The sequence below is a fragment of the Paramisgurnus dabryanus genome, chromosome 8 (genome assembly GCF_030506205.2).
Source record: "Paramisgurnus dabryanus chromosome 8, PD_genome_1.1, whole genome shotgun sequence".
Taxonomy (NCBI): Eukaryota; Metazoa; Chordata; class Actinopteri; order Cypriniformes; family Cobitidae; genus Paramisgurnus; species Paramisgurnus dabryanus.
Genome location: NC_133344.1, coordinates 28,877,081 through 28,901,597, shown reverse-complemented (window position 1 = coordinate 28,901,597; position 24,517 = coordinate 28,877,081). Strand labels below are relative to the sequence as shown.

The window sequence follows — 24,517 nt, the reverse complement described above, 5'->3', positions numbered from 1 at the left end:
GCCATACACGACGGGCTACATGGTCCGTGTACCTTCGGATAATTCGTTTATTCGTTTCTGTCTTCAAAACGGAAAAACAAATAAACAGTTAATTTATTACATATTCCACTATACTCGTGAACATAAAACACCAGTTTTGGGTTTGTTTTTGTCAGAATGTGATCTAATGCATTAAATAAATGTACAATAAAACCAAAACGAAAAATCAAGCATTTTATGATCAAAGTTCGTTTTTGCCACCGGTAGTTCACTTGTTCTGATGTATTATAAATATTAAATAGCATCTTAAGGGGAACACGTGGTCGCATCGCAGTACATCACTTTAGAAAGCGACGGACACATAAAGCTACCTGCTGTGCTGGAGCGTGAGGGTGTAGCAGCCAGCATACACGCGTAAACAACATTATTATACTATAATAATAATATACTATATAATGGGCATATAATAATAAATAATACACAAGGTTGAAGACAAATTTATAGGCGTTAACTTGTAGAACAGCCCCTATAGGCTTCTTCACACTTAAATCAATTTAATACGTTAGCAGACATATGCCAATGAAATCATTTTAAAAAGGTTGTGCATATGACAGAGCAATCATGCTCTCCTGTAAGTCTTATTCGCTTATACAGTCCCACTTTTAAACTTTTTTCTGCTATTATTATTTATTCGGATATGGCATGCACGGTCATAAAAAATGTGTAGGCTATTGCCTAAAAAATAAATGCTGCCCAAACCTCTTCCACTACATGAGAAAAGATGTGGCTGCTTTGCGATTTCACGGTTTGCAGCATACCGTGTAAAATGACAATAAGGATTCTTGTGGTGTGGGATTAAATTTAAGAGTATAAATACGGTAGGGGTCGGAACTCTGGTCTTCCCTGACGGGAACGAGCGGTCTGGCCTGTGTTTCCCGATAAAATTGAACTTAGCACGCTTTCTACAAGCTTTAATGAACGTTAGTTATTCTTTCACGCGCATTCCCCAAAAATGCACTTAAACAAGATCGCACAGTGGCTATCCATTTGTCAAGAACTGAAATGTCGCCTGTAGATGACTCTTAATTGTAGCACAAACTTGTTAAAAGTTTAGCCTAATGATCTTCACCCAATGTGCATGTAATATATCATATTAATATCTTATGCCTTTCTATGTAATGTTTATTTTACATTTATTTTTTTTTACCAGCACGGATGTACACTGTTCTATGCATACTGTACACATTATATTAAGCACAACCTTTGGTCATTATTAACTTTACAATCAAAGAATGAATTATATGAGCTTAATGATACAATGTCTCTGCAAATCGTTAGTCTCCTCAAGTATTGCCTTCTACATTTTAAAGAATAGATGAAAGGCGAAACATCATCATGGTAGAGCTGTGCTACATAAGTTACGATGCTTTTGGGAAATGCAGCCCTGACTGACAATAGCGCACTCCCGACATCCTTTGATAGCGTTAGCGTTGGCGAATCCGCACTTCATTCTGATCACATGTACACCTGCAAGATTGTTTGGCAGAAAATAGGTTTATATGGTTTTTAGTGATATGTTTATATAGTGATATGCTTTGCCCTATTTAATGTCTGTTTCTCTGTTACATTTTGCGTTGACCATGAATGTTTTTTTTAAATATGCCCTTTAAACCTGGCAATATGTCTTTGCATCCCGATGATGCCACAAGGGCACCTTAAAAGACAGTCTATGAACATTCTTTATAGGCTGAATGTCGGTTAAGCTAGTTCAGTTAAAAGTTATTTTTTACATAGCACTACCTACGTTTTCCCTTCATTCATATTTTGCTAATAATTAGTGACAAACGTCGCAGGGAAAAAAGTTTGGAAAAAAAGCATTCTAAGCGGTGATACACAGAGTGAATTTTGGTGCGGGACGAAAAAAATGCCGCGCAGACCTCTATTTTAGATGTGTATGTGTGTGCCTCGAATAAATAATAATAATAAAAGAAATAAAATTCAAAACTCGGACTGTAAGCGAATGAGATCTTAAATAGGAGCACAGTGCAATTCACGCCCTTATTATGGCTGTAATCTGTTACTACTTCAATAATTCTACGTCCAATAATTCATTGAAAAATATTAAACAATAGTATTAAAAATATTATTACATGCACATTGGGTGAAGATTATTAGGCTAAACTTTTAACAAGCTTGTGCTACAATTAAGAGTCATCTATAGGCGACATTTCAGTTCTTGACAAATGATGGCCACTGTGCGATCTTGTTAAAGTGCATTTTTGGGGAATGCACGTGAAAGAATAACTAACGTTCATTAAAGCTCGTAGAAAGCGCTCTTAAGTGCTAAGTTCATTTTTTTCGGGAAACACAGGCCAGACCGCCCGTTCCCGTCAGGGAAGACCAGAGTTCCGACCCCTACAGTATTTATACTCTTAAATTTAATCCCACACCACAAGAATCCTTATTGTCATTTTACACGGTATGCTGCAAACAGTGAAATCGCAACGCAGCCACATCTATTGGGCAAAAGCATACACATTTTTTTTAATCACCGTGCCATATCCGAATAAATAATAATTGCAAGAAAAAAGTTTAAAAGTCGGACTGTATAAGCGAATAAGATTTACAGGAGAGCATTGCTCTGTCATATGCACAATCTTATTAAAATGATTTCATTGGCATATGTCTGCTAAGGTATTAAATTGATTTAAGTGTAAAGAAGCCTATGGGTCTCAACTTAACGCCTATAAATTTGTCTTCAAGCTTGTGTATTATTTATTATTATAGTATATGCCTATTATATAGTATATTATTATTATTATAGTACAATAATGTTGATCGCTTGTACAGGTATGCGTCACCCTCCCGCCCCAGCACAGCAGGTAGCTTTATGTGTCCGTCTCTTCCTTAAGTGATGAAGTTGCTTTTTAATGTTAATATTTATAATGCTACTGTTCACAAGCGCTCAGAACAAGAGAACTTCGGGTGGACAAAAACGAACTTTGATCATAAAATGCTAGATTTTTCGTTTTGGTTTTATTGTAAATTTATTTGATGCATTAGATCACATTCTGACACAAACAAACCCAAAACTGGTGTTTTATGTTCACCAGTATAGTGGAATATGTAATAAATGAACTGTTTATTTGTTTTTCCGTTTTGAAGACAGAAACGAATAAACGAATTATCCGAAGGTACACGGACCCTACATACATGTTGTGACAAGCTTTATTGAAGGCTATTAAAGCAAAAGCATGTTAAACTAACATGTTAACATATATTACATGTCAATGTGTAAATAACGTGTTATAACGCACTTACGCGTTAACACGTTAGTTTCGCACGTTTTTGCTTTATTGGCCTTCCATACTGGTGGAGTCATTTGATAGTGAGAATGCACTTAAAACGGTTCTGGCTAGAGGTATACAGCTACGGCTACATCTCATGAGATGATATGTTTGGGGTAGGATTAGGGCGAAAAATAGCAGTTTTTGCTGGATATGATACAGCTACGTTTTATATCCCGTGATATGTTGTGTTTAGAGTTAATTAGGATTATGTAGGATTAGGATGAAATCAGTGTTCATCAGGCGATATTTTGGCACTAGCTGTATCCCTTCTAGCCACAACGGCCGTTTCTCAGTCCGAAGGCTGCATCCTGCAGAGGTCGCATATACATACGTCATCAAGCCTGGTTTATTAAGCATTACATTCATAAGTCATAAGCATACTACAACAATTTATGACTTATTAAGAATAATAGTCAACTTTATAATAGCTCATATTCTGAAATAAGATGACGTATGCAGCCTACATATGCGACCTCCGGATGCTGCAGCCTTCGGTTTAAGAAAGGCCACAGTGCAACGGAAGCTTGCTTTACAAAATAAAAGACCCAAAGGCTTAATATTTTTAGAAGTTTCTATATTAGCTCATAAGAATATATCTCTTCACAAACCTTACAGTGAACATGTAAAAGATTATGCTTAATATGCGATTACATTACACATTACTTTATAATAAATTGTTAAATAGTTTAGTGAATAATAATGCTCTATAATTAGCTCGTTTTACGTAAAATCTGTAAGGTGGCGTGACAAAATCCGATTCTATTTTTAGACATTTTGATATGTCTTCTATTTTGAAATAATTAAAGTGCTCAATTGTATCGCTCAGCATGAGTCATTTCCGGTGTCTGCTGTGTCTTATTGCTGCTGTCAGGGTTGTAGAGTGACTGCAGGTATGACTCCTTTAAATTTCTTTAACCTTGTGTTTTGATACGTTCAACCAGAATTAGGTTTATAGTGTGTACATATCACCGCGTATTTATCCTAAAATCCCATCTAAAAACAGTGACTGTAAGCTTAAAGCTAGCATAGACTGCTAATTCTCGCCGGTTCGTCACCCACATGGACTGTTGGACTTAAAGACCACCTAAGCGGAAACCGAAACAGATCTTTTGGTTTTCTTCATTAGTATAACTGTTGATATATCTCATTTATAAGTTTAAAACGGGTCATTGTACTGTAATCCCTTAGATCACTTGCCAAATATATAATACAACAATACATTGTCAGAGTTTGATCTGTTTGCCATTCAAATTATTCATTACGTCCCACCTTAGCTCTCACGATGTGTTATGTTATGAGGCCCTGTGTATGTTTATCTCGAATAATTTTTCAACATTTAAATGTCATTATTCTCACCTAGAGTTATGTTCATGGCCAAAGGTACTTAAAACTGATAATCATCTCAAAGGTTTCTTAAAAGCTAGCATAGATTGATTTTGTATGTTTGCTTGACCCTAACAAACTTTGTATGTCATTGCACATTTAGGCATATGTTTATCTCCCTTCCTGAATGTTTTCCTTATATGTTAAATAGATGTCATCACAAAGCTTGTTTTACTTGTTTGTTGTTGCTGTAGGTGTCTGAAACTGTAAACAGGTAAGGGAGATGGCTGCAAATGGAGCTGAATGCGAACAACCACAGAAGAGACTAGGATCTAAAGACAAGCACAATGGCACCTCTACAGGTTTGTTAAGATGATCTAATCAATGGCATCCTGTTTATCGCTGTTAAAGCATCATTTGAACTGATCAAGGGTCAGTTCAAGATATGAATGTTCATTAATGTGCCCTCATCATCACTGATAGTCTGATCTACTGTTATATATCTATTATGCAACCTTCGTGTCCAATATGAGGTGTCGTCATACAAAATCTACAATCTTAGAATATTATATTTGTTGATGTCAAAGATTATGCATTTTTGTTTTTTTACTACCATCTGCTGTTGGGTTTTAAACTCACAGCGTCCTACTTCCTCTATATGGATTCAAGCACATATACAGCATCTTTAATAAAAAAAAAAAACATGTTTTAAAAGTGCGTTGTACCCACAGATTCATCATTGAGAGAGAAAAGACTACAGGATAGAGAAGAGCGTCTGTCTTTAGTGCTGTGGAAAAGGCCTATCATCACACTACAGTATTTCTTCATAGAAACTCTCATTACCCTTAAAGAATGGGCATCAAAGTAAGCATTCAGACTTTTATTCTGTAACTCCTAACGCTATTCAGTCCAATTTGAATACTGTCCGATACAGCTCATTGGAGCGTCCCTAGTTTGAATATTATCACTGAGTTAAACACTTCCCAGCACAACTATATTTTTTTACCACTGTATATTTTTGACTTGTTTTATAGGCTTTGGAGAAGAAGGGTCATGGTATTTTTGACACTAGTCCTTTTTTCACTTATCTCAATGGCTTACACAATAGAAGGAGAACATCAGATGGTGAGCAAAGAGAGTTATTGAGAATTTTACTTGTAAAATGTTGTTGCTCAATCTCTTTTAGCCCTGCATTACTTAAAATGTTTTTAACTTTTGTTTGTAGTATATACAGTACCTGGAGAAGAAGTTCCTGTGGTGTGCCTACTGGGTAGGCCTGGGTATTTTGTCTTCAGTTGGTCTTGGCACTGGACTTCACACTTTTCTTCTTTATCTGGTAAGTTTGTTGTTTTACACACACAGGCAAACGCCCAGCATAGTTTATTTCACTCATACGTATTCACAGATGTTCAACGCATGCACATTGCAACGAAATGCAATGCATCTTCTGGCCTACATACAACATTGTCATGAACGCACATGCGCGACTTGCGCATACAAAGTGCACGCGGTTACAAAAATTGCGCTTTTATTCTGCTGAAGAAAATTGCGTTGTGTGCACTGTTTGCAGACCCTTGCGTTTTCGTATATATATTTTTTTTATATTTTTAACTCTTTCCCCGCCATTGACGAGATATCTCGTCAATTAAGAGAAAACGCTTCCCCGCCAATGACGAGATTTTCCGTCTTTCCGCAATACCGCTATTCCGCAACTTTTTAAAACCGGAAGTATTGCCCTATGGCAAGCTGCTGCATGTCCGTGTCTGTTTTAAAGATCGCTCTGGATGGGATCTCTATGAAAAGTCTGTCACAAAAATTGAATTATTTTTGCTTTTTGCTCTAAATATGGTGTTTTTGCAAAAACCTACCCATATTCAAAAGCTGATTGCAAAAGAACCACTAAAGGTAGGATGAAACTGTTTTTTTTGTTTGAAAGCAGAGGGTCTGTTCTTTCATTTGGTATATTGTATGTTTATTTATTTAAAGAAGAACATTTTCTGGAAGGCATTAAACTTTGGTGAAAATCATGAAAAACGCTGGCGCTGGCTGGCAACTTTTTTTAAAAACGCTGGTGGTGAAAGAGTTAATAGGGCTGGGAAAAAAATCGATTTGATTTTAAAATAGAGTTGGTATGTCAAATCGATTCATATTTTCAAAAAATCGATTTTTTTTTAAAGATTTTTTTCTCCCCCTCCGCAGTATAGCGCAGTACATACATTTTGCATTCGCCAATTCTTCCTTCAGGGTTTCCGTAGCACGCTCCCTGCGGCGAAGCCCTCTGCCCCTCCCCTCTCCCGAGGGCAGCGCATGCATACACAAACAACATGGCAAAAACAGCCGGCGAAAGAGAGCAGCTCCTTCCAAAAAAATGCTCTTCGACTTCAGTCGTGTGGAGTTGGTTTGGATTTACGTAAATTTCACGTTGATGCTTTTAATTAAATATATATTTAAAAAATATATGTACAGTTTGCAATTATTTTGTTTTAAATAGGGGCGGGGAAAAAATCAAATCGAATCGTCAACAGATTTTTTAGGGGGACAAATCGCCCAGCCCCAATTTTTAAAGGGACACAAGGCAGCATTTTTATGTTAATAAATCATCTTCGTAAGTCGGTATATGGTTAAATGACTCATTACATGACGAATGAAGACTCTCTCGCCCGCCCCTACCGTCTGTAGGAAGAATACCCCACTTGCAAGTTCGCTGTATCCGACCCGGTGTCCTTCAGTCTCGTATAGTCTTAGATATAGAACGCATTTACTCCCAGACACTAGGGGGAGCTAGTAGAGAAATAATACTCAGACTTGCCTTGTGTGCCTTTAACCAAAGCAACTTGCATTGCATTCAGTCTATACTTTTTAATCAGTACAAATGTTTTCCTGTTAAGTGAACACACAATCTTTGTTGCAAATGCAGTGCATTTCTACGGAGCCCCTAAGGGGACATGGAAAAAAATTAAATAAAGTTGTTTCGCGTGCAACCATCGCGTGCGCACGTGAAACCATCGCGTGCGCACGTGAAACCATCGCGTGCGCACGTGAAACCATCGCGTGCGCACGTGAAAGCAAATAGTTTGTGAAATTTCTACGTGCGCATGCGGTAGTTTCAGGTGCACTCGCGGTAGTTTCATGTACGCGCTTGAAACTAATCTTTAGATTTTTTTTTCTCCAATGTCACCTTAGGGGCTCTGTACTTTTCCTGTTGAGCTACAGGAAAATCTTTTGTAGCTGATAAAAATTTTTGTAGCTTGATATTGAGAAATGAAAAGTCATTTGTGTGGTAAAGTTTGATAAGTTAGCCAATAGGTTCAACAGATTTGCATATATATATAACTGGGTATTTCCTCAGATTAACGGTCAAATACCCGATGGGGCCCTCAGTCTTGAGGAAAGAGTAGGGGTGTGGTCAGTGTCCCACAAAAGTTTATTAATAGAGTCACAGCGGGAGCACGTGTCCTTGTCCGGTTCTTAGCGCCTTCTGCTCTATATAAAACATCTTGTTATCGGAACCTTTCAACCAATTTCCACTGACTCAGAACAAACTAGATGGTGACCAGAAGTGTCCACTTCCACCGGCTGTGGTCAAGTCACACCCCACTGACGTTCACCCTGTTGTCACCACAGAGATCTAGTACTTTGTCCTTAGTTTGTGGGTCTATGGTTAACATTGTGACAGAATGGGATGTGAAAGTGCAGATGCACACAATGTTTCAACAGTACAGGGAGAAACTCTGCTTAAAGGCCTTTAAAACGTTTGCAGAGGGAAAATGACAAACTCTAGATTCATGTGAAATACTTAAGATAATTATGTTTTAGATGAATATAAACTCCAAAGAATTTAAAGAGACAGTGCTTGTCTGAAGTGCAATGTTGTCATCATTTTTAAGCAATGAATCTATATCTGTGGGAAGTAACCTGACCTGTGTTATGTTTCGGTGCCTGGGAAAGCGAAATAAAATCAATTGCAATGAGTAACTGAATACATTGGTTGCTGTACCAGGCTCTGACTGCTAGCATTTGCTATGACAGCATCATGAGATCATTTCTCTGAGCATGACTAACTTGTGATGGCTCTGATTGGCTCACATCACTTTAAAGACCCCAACACTCAGCAGAGAAACATTGCTATGATTTAGTTTGGGTTTGAGATATTTAAGAATTGGGAATTTTACTGTTTCAAAATGAAAGTATTAAATGAAAATGAAAGTCTACATAGCATTTCCTGTTGAATTAATGTTGTTTTGACTGGAGCCGGTCACTAAATGGTACCACCCGAGTCTTTCTAGCCTTCTCTGGTTAAGGAAGGTTCATCAGAGGTTAAAAATGTTGGACACGGTAAAGTGACTAGTCTGCTCTCCCACACAGCCCTTGGGGAAAATGACATCAGTGACACGTCTGAATGTTTTCACTTAGCAAATGAATTGTCATCATTATTATCATATTGTAATGCATTGAAAAAACCACAAGCTTTTTGCAGTTCAATACATTTTTATGTGTTGAAGTGTGTTTATACTGGTTTTACATACTTTGCCAACATTGAATTGTTAGTCGTGAGGAACTAGTCTTAAAAATATATCACATGACGATGTTTACAAAAGGGAAATGATTCATGGATGAGGAATAGAACATAAAATTCTGGTTTAATAAGTAAAAATTTGTGAACATGAACTAACAATGTATTTTTTAATGTAAAATTTAGTTAATTTTAGTTCATTGTGCATTAACTAATGTGAACACAGACAAATTTTTATTTTAAAAATGTATTAGTAAATGCTAAAATTAACATGAACAATGATGAATAATAAATGCTGTAGAAGAAATGATCGCTGTTAGTTCATGTTAGCTAATGCATTAACTAATGTTAACAAATACAACCTTATAGTAAAATATTACCATAAAAATCATAATTTTCCTTAGATTAATTTATTTTTACAGAAATTGTTTTTAATATCCGAATTCCTGGTGATGAACTGGATTACTATTGATTAAAAGGAACAAGACATCAATACTTACACAGCAAAGTGGATGTCCGTGTTGTGCTCTATTTTTGTATACGTAACTGTGATCTCATTGCATAGTGCCATATCAAGAAGTCTTACCTAAGTGATGTTTTTCAGGGTCCACACATAGCCTCTGTGACTCTGGCTGCATATGAATGTGGCTCTGTGAACTTCCCTGAGCCACCTTACCCCGCTCAGATAGTTTGTCCAGAGGAGGAGGTCCTACAGGAGAGCATCTCGCTATGGACCATCATGTCGAAGGTTCGCCTGGAGGCCTGCATGTGGGTGAGTTTTTTTTCACGGCATCATATCAGACCGAACATCAAAGCTGCTCCTGAAGATTTGGGTCCTTGATTTCATGCATAGATTCATGAACACATCCGAACCGGCCAATTAGATGTGTGGGTTCAGTTGAAAGTGACCAAACGGTTCAAACTAACTCTGAAGGATGATGCAAAAATATTTTGGACCTTTCAATAAATATTGGCAAAAGGAAGTGATGTCACCCACCTAGGCTTAAAAATTAACATAAATTGTTTGAATCACCTTAGCATAAAACAATTCATGCAGAAATAAGATGTTCCTCCATGTTTGATTTTTATGTGGCTGATTTAGTGCCACAAAATTAAATTTCATGTTTAATACAGTTGATCTACTTGCTAACTTGCTATTTTAAGTTAGGCGACTCTGTTAAACCTTTTGTTTGTGACTGCGTCTGCAGGGTGCGGGCACAGCCATCGGAGAGCTGCCCCCTTACTTCATGGCGCGAGCGGCCCGGCTCTCCGGAGCAGATCCCGATGATGAAGATTATGAGGAGTTTGAGGAGATGCTGGAGCAGGCACAGAGCGCACAGGTCTGGATTTCATCACTGCATCAGTATATGTTATAATATATATTAGACCCATGTGTCTCACCTTGATTAGAGGTATGTGTGATCATTTATGTAGACCGCAGATCCTTTTGATCAGGAGATCAGGTAGAGAGGTTTACTCCAACCAATTTGCCTGCAGAGGTCTTGACCTAAAATCTGTCACTGATGCCCACCCATGATGCAATTGACACTATATCCTGTTAGTGTGTCTTGAGCCCCCACTATTGTGGTTCACTTATGCGGGTCACATGATTTCTTGGAAGGGCTCTCCCCTAATTTCCAGTAAGACCTTTGAACAGCGAGTGACTCAGTGGAGAGCTTCCCTTTAATCACAGCTTCTTAGTGTTTAAGTGGACCCCACATGGCCTATGCTTTTACACAAAGACTTTTAATAGGGGGTCTTAAATATGGTATGTCGCTCCTAGAAGTTCTGTGAATGAATCAGCAATTTGTCAACACTTTTTGAACTGAGCTTTTGCGCAAAATTGTGTCAGAGATTACTTTATATGATTCGTTGCATTTTTAGATTGAAATCTTTTTTTGTGCTCCTAGAAATTGTTACTTGTGGTAAATAAAATACTTGCAATGTAAATTATTTCCCATCGATTGTTTATTCTTTCCTAAATGAAACTTATTAACCTTTTAAAAAGTCAGATATCAAACTTTATTTAACAAACTTTATGATTCTTTGCAGGATTTTGCATCAAGAGCTAAACTAGCAGTGCAAAATATGGTCCAGAAAGTGGGATTTTTTGGGATTCTAGCCTGTGCCTCAGTAAGTACAAATTTTATATATTATTATAATGTGACCACAAAACTCATAAGGGTCAATTTTCTGAAACTGATATTTATAAATCACCTGAAAGTTAAATAAAAAGCTTTCTATTGATGTATGGTTTTTTAGGATAGGACAATATTTGGCCCTTGAAAATTGGGAATCTGAGGATGCAAAATAATCAAATTATTAAGAAAATCACCTTTAAAGTTGTACAAATGAAGTCCTAAGCAACAAGTATTACTAATATTAAATATATTTAGATATATTACGCTAGGAAATATACAAAATATCTTCATGGAACATGATTTTTGGCATAAAAAAAGCAATAATTTTGATCTGTACAATGTATTGTAGTCTGTTGCATAAAATATACCATGCGACTTATGACAATGTCATACGTATACTAGAAAGGAACGGTCCATGGTATGCAGATTAAAAAAAAAACGTAGCTCTTAGTACTGTTTGGCACGGATGCTGCAGTAGTTTGACTTTTACACATGCTGTTAACAAAAATGACACAGAATGAAAGTGGCAAATGTAACGTCTGTTTTGTTTACTTAGAAATAAATCCCATCAGAGCCTTCTGAAATGTTAAACCACTGATACTTGTGGTACTGGCCCACATAATTAAAAACCACAATAACAATATATTTGTTTGTCACAACACAAAGACATGTATTTATTTTAGAAATTTATGTTAAAGAGATACACTATAGATATTTAAATATAAGTGATATAAGGCTGTCAACGTTTCAGATGCTTGATTTGTAGTGTGATATGTTTCTTTCATCTTCTCAGATCCCGAATCCGTTATTTGACCTGGCTGGAATCACTTGTGGTCATTTCTTGATTCCGTTCTGGACCTTCTTTGGAGCGACTCTCATTGGGAAGGCTGTTATTAAAATGCACATTCAGGTATATTGATAGTCTGTCCATTAGTTTATCCAGATATAAATTCTCTTATAATTAATCTCAGATGTATATCACTTTCTTTTTTCAGTTGAACACAAATTAATAATTTAATATAAAAATGCTGTCATGTTCTGCACAAAAAATATATTCATATGTGACCCTGTATCTAAATCCATGCTAAGATCTTATAATCTAATAATGAGTTTAAAAGCATCAAGATTTGATTCAGTCATTGATTTTACGACCTTACTCAGTCAATATTACAGCTATCAAGATTATATTTTCACAGTATGTTCTTTACATTATGTAGGATGATTTTTTGCAGAAACTGAAAATCACAAAAGATGCATTTAGCTGGTTTTTCATAGGCAGCATCACACATTTGGGTGAACTACTTCACAAATGTTACAATAGCAAATATCTAGTTTTACCATTCATTGCTGTATACTAACATAGCACAAAGCTTTTTAGCGAGTCATGGCCTAAGATGTAATGCTCCTTTTAAAGTCAATTACAGAGGCCAGTACCATTAAGTCATCAAAGCCACACCTTTGTCTGAATCTCCTTTGTTCAGTTCTGTATGTTGACTCAGCAGATTCTAGACACTGGTACATCTGATGTCTGTAAAACTGTTTATTTCACCCAAATGATCAAACCTGACACAGCATTACCGCGTAGCAGGCGGTGATCTCAGCGGGTGTCACGTGTCGTCTAGGGAGGTTATTGTGTATCTTATGAAGACATTATTTACCCCTCACATAAAATCTCATCAAAGCTGCTGCATGGGACCACTGCAATGAAAAACGTGCCGTTGATTCATTGTCTGGATATTTTGCTTCTTTTTTTACAGAAACTCTTTGTTATCATAACATTCAGCAAGCACATAGTGGAGCAGATGGTATCTCTGATCGGGTAAGTATTCACACTGTTGCGAAGTGGACATCACAATGTAAGCTAGTCAATATTACAGAGATAGTGGGGTTGCACATTTAAAAGACATTGGGCTATTGGATCTTTTTTAATCTTGAACACAGTGATAGCATTCAAAAATCTAGTGAGTCACAATATTTCATTTGCACTGTGCATGTAGGGGTCAAAATAGAGCATTAAGTTAAAAAGTGCATTCGTTTAGAGCATGGTCTCCAACATGGCCGCCAAAGCAAATTCTATTAATATATTTATTTATTACATATTTTTTATATTAGCTTTTTTTCTTTTATGTATGTTAAGCAATGATAAACCATATTAACAAGTAAAATAAAATAAAATCAACAAGTAAAATAGAAAAGTTTTGAATAGACTATATAAAAAAGTAGCCCTCCAGCCCTGTTTTATCCATTGCGGTAGCTTTTGCTCACAAAAAGGTTGATGACCCCTGGTTTAGAGGCAAGCTACAGAAAATAGATAAATGTAAATGTGTGACAACCAAAGATTTTCATTTAAAAATAGATTTGAAATAAAATAATTAGAGATAATTGCACCAATATATCTGCCAATAAAAGCAATTTTTCACACTATCTGCTATGACCGATAGTCGTGGCTGATATATCCTTTCAATCAAAAGAGAACAGGAAAATGCAATGAATTTGAGCTCTTTGTATAGAAAATGTAAAGAATCTTCCGAATTTAGTTAATATAACCACCAAACTATCGGTATCGGCAGATATCAGTCTGAATAATCGTCTATCGGTATCGGTGGAAAAATTTTGTATTGGTGTATCTTTAGAAAAAAATATTTTGGAATATTCAAAATGTATTCTTGAATTTTTCTTTGTAGGGCAATAAAGATTGTTTATCAGTCTGTTCATTGTGCAACAGATAAATAATAAAGATTTTTAATAAACTGTCTCAATTGGTAAAGCATTGTGTAAAGGTTATGGGTTGGATACCCAAAAAACATTACAAGTCGCTTTTGATTAAAACCTCACCCAAATGCATAAATGTTAATTTATTTACATGATCAAAAAAATTAAATGAAACTTTAAAATGTTAATGGCATGAAGGAAATAAAAAAAAGGATCTAGTAGCATTCAATGAACTCTTCAGTGACCCGTGGGAAACTCCTAAAGCTTGCGTGCAGACATTCTTAACATTGTTTAGTGTGAATCACCTACAGCATCTGTTTCTCTGTATTGGTCTAGGTCAAAAAATAAACCCCATGAAACGTATCAAGAACAAGTCCAGGTCATATTTAAAAAAAAATAATTTCTATCCTGCACAGCACTGAATCAGATTTTGTCATTGTGGCATTATTTTCATAACAGAATTCATGAATGCACACTGTTTTTTTTAATTCATTGTCATTAAACGTATGCCACGGTGCAAAACATGCTTCATTTTCCCTGTGCCCTGGATATGTTTTTGTCAGATTTCCCAAAATGTCTTTTTTGTACCACATGCTGAGTCCACTTATTACTAAGTCTAAGAAACCCTCACCATTTATGGTGATGTCTGTTTGATGGGTGGGGGTTGCAGAAAGTTTTGAGTGACTCAAAACTAGAAATGTGGTCTCCATGTTGGAACTTTGAATAATATGATGAAAGGACTCCTCACCAATGAATAAGCTGCATCGATTCATAATTTAAATCGTCTGTGGAGCGTGTGCGTGATCACATGATTTGATCCTTTGAATTTGATACGTTGCTCAATAAGGTCGCCTCCTTTTTTGGTGAGGCGTGTTGACACATTAGTCATCATGTGACTATAGCTTTGTCATAACGTAATGTTTAGAGTTCGCATCGTGGTTATTTTCAATGCTTATTGTGAATGTAATAAAGAAAATAGAATAGCTGCACCTTGAACTCTACAGAAATTTGGTGCCGAAATATTATAATGCATGTTACACCATGATTCTGCTTTACTGACATTCACTCCCACCCAAATCTGGGCGGTTCTTCCTACATTACAGTGATGACACAATATTGAGTCACTTCCTCATTAATTGGTTTAGACCAGTTCTACAGAAGCCTGAGTGATATAAGTGAGGGTTCAGAGAGCTACTGCCTCAGTCCGTTGTGGCACCTTAGCTGGAACGGTCACTTGGAGAAAGCTGTTATGTGAATTGTTTGATTTGAGAAGAGTTTTACCTGCTTCAGGTCTCGGTAAGTCTTTGATAATCACATAATTTAATTTTTTTTGTACAGCATTATACCTGGAGTTGGAGCATCTCTTCAGAAACCTTTTAGGGAGTACTTGGAGGCCCAGAGATCTAAGCTTCATAATCCAGCGGGAGAGGGCAGTGCGGCGGTAAGCCTTTCAGTTCCACATTTCTTTTTAAATCAGAAAAAGCTATGAATACATTTGGTACCTATATGTACCTTTGAGGTACTAATATGGATTCTTTGTACTTTTTTTAAAGGGTAACGCCTCAGTTTTAATCCGATTTGTTCTTTCTCTGTGCAGGGTGAAAGCTGGCTTTCATGGGTGTTTGAGAAAGTGGTGCTGGTCATGGTGTGCTATTTTATTTTGTCCATCATCAATTCCATGGCACAGAGTTACGCCAAGCGACTCCAGCAGAAGAAATACGCGGAGGAGAAAACAAAATGACGGACTTGCAAAAAGCCTCATCTCATGCTTTTGTTTCAGAACCTGCAAAATATTTAAGCTAAACGGGCACTAGTTTATGCGTGTGCTTCTGTATGTTTATTAAGATCCCCTTAGTTGCGTGAAGTCTCTTCATTTGTCCGTAGTGTGCTCGGCTATTTAAAAAATCAGATTTAACCTTAGAGATTTTTGTCTTAACAGAAACAAGGCAGTCTAGGTAAACGGGCTGTGCGGAGTCATATTTGTTGCAATGTCTTATGCAACATTGGAGGTCATGCTTCCATTGAAGTGAATACAGTTCTTAATCAATAGATTGATTGATTTATTTAATTTCTAATGCACAGGTATGGATGGGCAGGGTCGGTTTTGTGATTGGACTTTTCAGGGATTGTGTTTTTTAATCCGTATGATGTCATTTTGTATTTCTTTAACTGTTCTAAGAGGATAGCAATATCAACTCATCATGGATCATCATGGTTTCTAAATAGTTTGCACATCTTGTAAATAACACTTGCGTACGTGTTTATTCTGCTGAGGACTTGAACTTAAAATGTCACAAACAAGTGGATGTAACTTTGACCCTAAGAAAACAAATAACTAATCTTCCATTTTTAGCGCATTTCAAGTTTTGACATTTGATCTTAAACCATACATTGATCCATACTACTTTCTTATTCAGGACTGAAATCTTTCTGTAGGTAACTATCATTTCTCTTAGAACTATTGTGTTTCTGTTTATCATTAAATCGATTAATACATCTGTCGTGTTACTTTGCTTTTTACCTTGATCTACCAATAATAATAAAAAAAAATTGATTCTGTGGCTTCGGACCAAGAAACAAAAGAAGTTGGAGATAAAAGGTATGTGAAAGGCAAAAAATCTAATTGATGTCTTATAAATGAGAATATTTGGATGCATCAAAATATATTATTACATAAACAATGGTTTGTATCCTTCATGTAATGACTTCTTTAAGGCATATGTGAGGTTGATGATCATCTGTAGGCTCATATTCTCACCGATACAAACCACTGTTTTCAGGGCAGACATCTTTTGTGTTTTTATGTGTGTACTGTGCTGTACTGATACAGCCAATGAGTCTCCCATTCTGTCAGATAGCTTATCAGACTGGTGTTGGCTGTCAGTCATATGGCAACAGCAGTTTAATAGGCTGACTGAAACTTTGGGTTTAGTCAACTACTACGAGTTCTTCACGTTTGAATTTTGTGCCAGAGATGAGTTTCTAAAAGTTGTCTGTTCTCATAAGAAATGCAGCCAGAAATGTTGAAGTGAATAAAATTATTAACAATCTTAAATTTGTTTCCATAGCACTTCTTTAGTCTGGATTCAAATAGATGTTTGATTGTTTTAAAGAAAATTTAAATGTGTAGTTAGTTGTTGGAGGACAATCATTGCCTAAACTTTCACTGTACTTACACATTCATTCAGGTTTTCTTTTTGAGTATTTTAGGAATTACTGCTGTGTATGTTTTAAAAAGGGTTCTCAGCTAGCACTTTTGCATTTAAAAGACGTCTAACAGCCGTCCAAATGCAGCCTAGATGTCTAGTCTTAAACAAGGCACAATTTGGGCAGTCAAACACCATTTTTTGCAAAAATGACACATAACTAAATTCATGTTTATTTTGGCTACTCATAGCTGGACTATTACAATGAAAGAAATTATTTATTCAATTTACTCAATTTTTTAAGGTAAGTGGTTGGAATCAATTTATTTAAGCTACATAAAAAATAGAAAATTAAAATCAAAACTTTTCTAAATGTAGCTTAAATAAATTGATTGCACCTTAAAAAATGCAGTAAATTGAATGAATAATTTTTTTCAGTGTAGGTCTATAGGCTAGTTAACCTAGACCAGGGGTCTCATTAATAAAGCGTGCAGTTCCCACGCAAAGGTAGTCAACATTTGACATGAACATTTGAAAAACTTTCATAGAAGTTGTTTTGAAACCAATACCCATTCTTGTTTTAGGACAACTTTGATTAACTTGTTTGATCCACTTTAAATGTTGACTAGTATATAAAAAACAAATCTGACATGAGAATGGGCTTGCAGGGTGGGATCTGATGATGATTTATGTGCGCACACTTGCAGGTGTTCTGTGATTTATAAAGGGAACATTGCTTTGTTTTATAAGTCTTAATATTTTTTGGCGTATGACATTTTTGGCTTTTGTGCATACGTAGACATTTAGTAAGGATCCTACGCACAGCTTTATAAATGAGACCCTTGTGGTTCTCAAACTTTTTCCTGCAAGTGACCCCTTACAGGACCCCCTTAAAATTCTAACTGTTACCAAGTATATTTCTACCTTATAGCATATTTTTTACACTTGTTTTGTGTTATAAAAATAACACAAAAAATCTGGAATCTTGTTTATTTAAAATTAAAAGTAGCAAAATAAACATTGTTCTTAGAAGGTCCTAATATGTAAATATTTCCTAAATAATACAACACATACATACTTTAACAAATTGTTTCACGGACCCCCGGCTAAGAATTAGGGACCACCAGGATGGCTGAGACTGAGAAATGATGGCTAGTGCTTGCTGGGAATGGCACAATTGCATTTTGATCTTTTTTTTTTTTATAGTTTTTGGTTTTATCAGAAACTTAGATTTTTTTTTAACTTTCTCAACAAAGTCTCTTATGCACTCTTGTAAACCAGATTTATTGAGTGTCACTCTTGTTTTATTTTGCACACTCAAAATCAATCATTTTTAACTAAACATTAATGTGAACTGTTTTCAGAATGTAGACCTGTTTCAGTTGACATTTTTGTACTTACAATGGGACAATTATAGATAACACACACATATTTTTTAGAGATTTCCATATAAAAGAATTTTGGTAACAGTTTACAATAAGGTTCATTAGTATGAACTAATAATGAACTGCACTAATAGAGCATTTATTAATATTTGTTAATGTTAATTTCAACAATTACTAATACTTTATTTCTATTAACTAACATTAACACAGATGAATAAATAATGTAACAAATGTATTGCTCATGGTTTGTTCATGTTAGTTCATACATTAACTAATGTTAACTAATGAACCTTATTGTAAAGTGTTACCACAATTTTAAATGTAAAACTTTAAAATTACAAAAATTATGTGCATATTCAAAAATTTTTTATTTTAAATAAAGACTTTGTTTTATTAATATATTACAAATATCCTTTTCCAGGGCCATGTAAAAGGTCTAATTCTAAGTGGTGGCTCATGACTTCTTTTCCAAGGAGACACGAATTGTCAAAACATCGTCATTTGTGTGGTTCGTCATTGCAAAACATGTGTTTCATGCGTCATGTGAACCTATGTGCATTGCACGTCATATCAAAATATGTGAGGGTTTATGATAAAAGAGATGCTTGCGTTTGCCAGATACTTAGTAATATAACACACACACACACACACACACTTTAACAAATTGTTTCATGGACCTCCTGGGTAAGAATTGGGGACCACCAGGGGTTCCGCTGACCCCACTTTGAGAATCTCTAACGTAGACAGATAGCTATTGCTTGCCAAAGCATGACACAATTGCCTTTTCATGTTTTTTGCGATAGCAGTTTTTGGTTTCATCAGAAACTTTAATTTTTAAAACACCCTCTGCCAATTTTTTTGACTTCCTCAACAAAGGCCCTTTTTGTTATTTTATTAAGTGTCACTCTTGTTGTATTTTGCAAACTCCAAATCAATATTTTTAACTGGACATTAATGTGACCTGTTTACAGAATTTAGACCCATACAGATTCTTGTGTTAAAGAAGTGTCTTGCGAAACGTGAGCGTCTCTTTTATCTTGAACCCTTTCGACACGTATGCAACAGGCACGTATTTTGACATGACACGCGATGCACATAGGTTCCCATGACCCAACGAACACATTATTATTTTTTTTGCCTCCTCAGAAGAGTAGGCACCGGCCGCCACTGCTGATTTATAGATGTGTGTAGCTGGAGATGATCTGTTCTAGTGCAGTGAAGCTGTCGAGAAAATCCTCCTCTGATATCCCGTACTTAGTGTATTGGTGAACATAAGCCCTGCAGAACAAACACACTTTTAAAGGCTCATTCTTAAGCTTTTGTGTACAGCAGATTTTTGTTCGGTATTCCTTCTTACCTCGATGCGAACATGTTCCAAGCCTTCCTGACTATATTGTCCAGGGGTTTCAAAAGTGACTGGCTGTTACTGACCAAAGTGGCAGATTTTTCATATCCATTGAAGGGCACAGGGGAGCTCCATGTGCTAAAACTAGTTTCCGTTTTAAGCCATGGCACATATAATGCAGGATCCTTTAAACCATCTGTAGATAAACGTATTTTTATATTAGCTTCTTATAAAAACCTTCTAAGTACTAAGCGAGGTTAAATACAACCAGTCGATCATTATTAATGCTTATTACATGGCAATATGGAATACTTGCGTTTGTGTGCCTGAGCCGAATTGAGCTTCCGGTCTGTATTTATTAATTAATCTGGCTAGGGGCTGAACTGATCTCTGAAACGAATGTTCTTTACATTATGTAGAATGATTTTATGTAGAAAACACAGTAAATCACACAAAAAAAGCTTTAGCTGGGTTTATCGCAACCTTCAAGTTCACCATAACCTTTAATCATGCAGGAGTTAAAAACTTGGACCATTGTAACAATTAGCCAATCATAGCGTTGCTGATCAATGTTTCTACTATCTATACGTTTTCCCTTTCATTCAAAGCACGAACGTGCAATGATCTCAGATCATTTTATCCTGTGATACTAATCATCCGAATCAAAACCGATTTAGCCAGATCGTGATTAGCGTGAAGATATCATCTTGGATTTGTCATTTGATCTCGGATCAGGGGTCCCTGATCACCCTTTCAGGATTTATTCTGCAATAACAACCGGCTTAAGGTTTTTCTTTATTTTGGAGAGCAACTTGCCTGTCTGTGTGGTGGAGACATCCTTTCCCCGCAGTATGAGAAGATTTGCAAGTGACATGTTAAAACTTTTCTGTCTGCTGTTTGTTGCGCTCTCTCCTCCATATGTGACTACTGAGGGCACACTTACAGTCCAATCCATTCCTTCAAAAAACAATAGAGTATTACATAAACCATCATGTGGATCAGGAATAATGAAGTATTATTGTGCATTTCTTGTGATCTTATACACTGTCCACGAGTCATATACAGTATTAGCACAGGGTGACTGTCTGTTTACAAACTAACCATGCAATTATTATCTTGACGTGACACCACCACATCACTCACCTTCCTCCATCCTTGCACTGGCGATGAGCATTTGACGTAAATGTTTCAGCAGGCCAGGCCAGGTAAATACACTATAGGCCAAAGAGCTGCTTGACATCTGAGGAATGTTACACAGGCTTAGCAGTTTGTATTCAGGGTGACACACGACGGAGCTCACCAATTCCCCTGCATGAAGCAGACAAATGCTGTTAAACCAGTGCCTGATGCCCCACAGAGCGATTAAAAGTAATGGGATGTGAACTGTGAGTCATTTGTACCTATTGGGTTTCTGCAGTAATGGCCGGATGAATCAGCAGTATACGCGGGCTGAAGTACGCTGCCTAGCTGGTGAGCGATCACCTTATTAACGTCATTAATTGAGATGTGTTTGATGTTCATCAGTCGGCTGCAGATTTTGTGCACCGCGTCGTTCTCGTGAACCAGAATAGCATCGGAGAGCTGGTAGAGATGGGACAGAGTAAGCACAGAGTTGTAGTTCTGCACAATTACCTGTAAAGGGACATAATAACAAGCATTATTAAAATAATTCATATCAGCAAAAAGTAAAAATTTAGAAATTCTAGTGAATATTTGACAATTTGAGATCATCAGCTACCACTGGAGCATTGCGTTAAAGGGACATTTCACTTTTTTTTTGAAAATATGCTCATTTTCCATCTCCCCTAGGGTTAAAAATTTGATTCTTACTGTTTCGGAATCCATTAAGCTTATATCCTGGTCTGGCACTAGCACTTTCAGCATAGCTTAGCACAATCCATTGAATCTGATTAGACCAAGCGTGCCGCACAAGCCCTGAAAAGTGAAGCCAAAACGTCTCGATCGCCCCCCCAGTGACTGGTCCCAGTATAGGTCATAAACCCCGCCTCCCCATGTTATTCAATAGGACTTGGGACCAATTAAAAAAATTAATTACACTTCAATTATCTTTTTTTCGAAGCTGATTTCTGTCATTTACTGTGGTTTTTATCACGCTGATGTAAATTCAAATGTTTGTTTTTAAAATAGGTTTGTGTTTAGTTAGTTATTTAATGATATAAAAACGGTGGTGTCACGTCATGATTGACAGCTGTGATATCGTGTGATATGCGCATTCTACGAGAGCGAGGGCGGGGTTTTGACTTCGCGGCTTCCCTTCCTGCTCACTACTGCGCATGACTGGTCCCGAAATCGCTAGTGCGCAGACTCAAGACCCAAGATGTCAGCGCCATATCGGGACACTGGCGGCTTCACTTTTCACCAATGGAAGAGAGTGAACAGGCGTCGTCCATCTTTTTTTACAGTCTACGGATTAGACCATTAGCATCGCGCTAAAACATAGGAAAAATATGAAACTCTTTGGTTATTTAAAACTTAACTCTTCTGTAGTTACATCGTGTACTAAGTAAAATTAAAAGTTGCGATTTTCTAGGCAGATATGGTTAGGAACTATACTCTCATTCTGGCGTAATAATCAAGGACTTTGCTGATGTAACATGGCTGCAGCAGGCGTAGTGATATTACGCACTGCCCGAAAATAGTCCCCTGCCATTGAAAGTAACCAAGGGCACTATTTTCGGGCAGTGCGTAATATCACTACGCCTGCTGCAGTCATGTTACATCACCAAAGTCACTGATTATTACGCCAGAATGAGAGTATAGTTCCTAGACATATCTGCCTAGAAAATCGCAATTTTTAATTTTCTGTCGGTCTCAGTACACGATGTACTTACAGAAGAGTCAAGTTTTAAATAGGAAAAATATTGAAACTTTTGGTTATTTTTTAGTGCGATGCTAATGGTCTAATCAGATTCAATGGATTGTGCTAAACTATGCTAAAAGTGATCGGAGATCGGCTAAATGGATTCCAAAACAGTAAGAATCAAATGTTTAACTCTAGGGGAGCTGGAAAATAAGCATATTTTCCAAAAAAGTGGAATGTCCCTTTAACAACACAAATGTCATGGGCTCGTTCCCAAGGGGCATACATACGGATAATAAAGGTATAGTTTCAATGCACTATTTTGGGGAGGGGCTGTCTGTTTTAACAAAAGAAAAACCTATACAAGACACATATAATGTTCAGAAATACCAGGTAAATTACCTCACCAGATCCATAAGGCCACACCAGCTGATTTAAGATGAAAGATTGGGGGTATATATCCCTCAAACACTGAGTGATGTAGGTACCCACACCAGAACCGGTGCCACCCGCAACACTCATCATGGTGAAAATTCCTGCAAGCCGGTCACAGCGCTCTACCTCTCTCCGTACCAGATCCTCAACAACCTCTTTGTGACGTGGCCCGTGTATGGAGAACCTTCAAAAACGTACAATAAACTCACGTGTCACACAAATACTTGGTGGTGATATATCAGTCTATCACTTCTTACCCATTAGCCCAGTTGTTTCCAGAGCCCTGCTTCTGGGAGAAATATGCTTTGTCTCCATACCTCCATCTTCCAGATTTAGATGCTTTGGCTATTGCTTGATAGATAACCTTGGGCTCCATGTCAACAAGCACTGACCGGGCCACAAGTTCTGCAGAACATGAACAAAACAATGAAACATGCCTAAATAATCTGTTATTTAAGTACACACATTCAAGTTATGAGACTGCTTACCTCCTGTAGAGCTCTCATAGAAGAATCTCTCGTTACTGCACTCGCTGTACTTCTTCCTGTTTGCTCCATTACAGTCATCATTTATAACACTGAACAGCTCTTGTCCTATCTGATTCCCACACTGACCCACCTGTAAACTTATTACGGACATATCTGCAGTTTCTTTTGGTCACTTTAAGATAACATTATGAAAGCACGGTTTAAATACACGATGATAAACGAAACGCATCGCAACGCTACACTGTAGCTATAGCAACGTATACGTTTTCACTCGATAACTAACTAACATTATAACTACAATGGATGTCAGTTTACTATTTAAAGAGTCATCCCACTGAATAAACAGCGCCAAATAGTGTCACTTAATTTAAGAAAAAGTAAATTCCTTAAACATTCTTCATTCAGTGTAGTTGAAGGCGGGTAAAGGTTTAAGCATTGGAACAGATGCATGATGGGAGATAGGGTAACAAACATATTTATAACCAGCAGATGGAGCACACACACCGATTTTTGGAGATGGGTCTATTGGATTTTTGGGTGGTTCCCTTGTACCATTTATGCGAGATGGATAAATAGATCAGTACTAGATCAGCAAATGCTAGCCCTATATAAAACATGTTATTATAAAGGATAAAGTTAATTGTCACGAACATAATGTCACAATGCATTATATTGTATTTAAATCTAAATATTTAGCATACATATTTAAATTTTAGGCGAAATATAGTTTCACGCACCTTTAAATTTAATGTACCATTTAAAAAAAAACTATTTCCTTTACTTGTATCAAGAAAATTTTCATTCTAATAATTTAACCACGTGTTATATAACAGTTAGTAAATGATATAATAAAAACTAACGGTTATTTAAATGTTTAAA

General features: G+C 36.6%; 2 protein-coding genes across 2 annotated transcripts; one reads left to right on the top strand and one right to left on the bottom strand.

The window, feature by feature from the left end:
• Nucleotides 1-4,117: 4,117 nt before the first annotated feature.
• vmp1 (vacuole membrane protein 1) lies at nucleotides 4,118-16,514 on the top strand. Its single transcript, XM_065281413.2, has 12 exons — nucleotides 4,118-4,219; nucleotides 4,907-5,014; nucleotides 5,384-5,516; nucleotides 5,687-5,777; nucleotides 5,878-5,988; nucleotides 9,770-9,937; nucleotides 10,374-10,505; nucleotides 11,218-11,298; nucleotides 12,100-12,216; nucleotides 13,064-13,125; nucleotides 15,357-15,459; nucleotides 15,616-16,514. The coding sequence occupies exons 2-12, from the start codon at nucleotides 4,936-4,938 to the stop codon at nucleotides 15,757-15,759; spliced, it is 1,221 nt and encodes a 406-aa protein (XP_065137485.1). The 5' UTR covers nucleotides 4,118-4,219; nucleotides 4,907-4,935; the 3' UTR covers nucleotides 15,760-16,514.
• A 2,674-nt stretch (nucleotides 16,515-19,188) lies between these two features.
• Nucleotides 19,189-24,384, bottom strand: tubd1 (tubulin, delta 1). The gene is made up of 8 exons (XM_065280156.2): nucleotides 23,639-24,384; nucleotides 23,408-23,555; nucleotides 23,118-23,334; nucleotides 21,295-21,526; nucleotides 21,038-21,202; nucleotides 20,711-20,851; nucleotides 19,907-20,090; nucleotides 19,189-19,827 (listed from the first exon to the last, which is right to left on the bottom strand). The coding sequence occupies exons 1-8, from the start codon at nucleotides 23,787-23,789 to the stop codon at nucleotides 19,725-19,727; spliced, it is 1,341 nt and encodes a 446-aa protein (XP_065136228.1). The 5' UTR covers nucleotides 23,790-24,384; the 3' UTR covers nucleotides 19,189-19,724.
• Between the last annotated feature and the right edge of the window lie 133 nt (nucleotides 24,385-24,517).

Bases quoted from the DNA above. Each gene is read 5' to 3' on its own strand.
- tubd1 (XM_065280156.2), bottom strand. From the start codon at position 23,789: ATGTCCGTAATAAGTTTACAGGTGGGTCAGTGTGGGAATCAGATAGGA. The intron at 20,852-21,037 runs GTGAGTGATGTG...TGTTTTTTGAAG, and splicing joins CAGTGCAAGGATGGAGGAAG to GAATGGATTGGACTGTAAGT. The intron at 19,828-19,906 runs GTAAGAAGGAAT...TTTGTTCTGCAG, and splicing joins TGGAACATGTTCGCATCGAG to GGCTTATGTTCACCAATACA.
- vmp1 (XM_065281413.2), top strand. From the start codon at position 4,936: ATGGCTGCAAATGGAGCTGAATGCGAACAACCACAGAAGAGACTAGGA. The intron at 11,299-12,099 runs GTAAGTACAAAT...TCATCTTCTCAG, and splicing joins GGATTCTAGCCTGTGCCTCA to ATCCCGAATCCGTTATTTGA. The intron at 12,217-13,063 runs GTATATTGATAG...CTTTTTTTACAG, and splicing joins TTATTAAAATGCACATTCAG to AAACTCTTTGTTATCATAAC.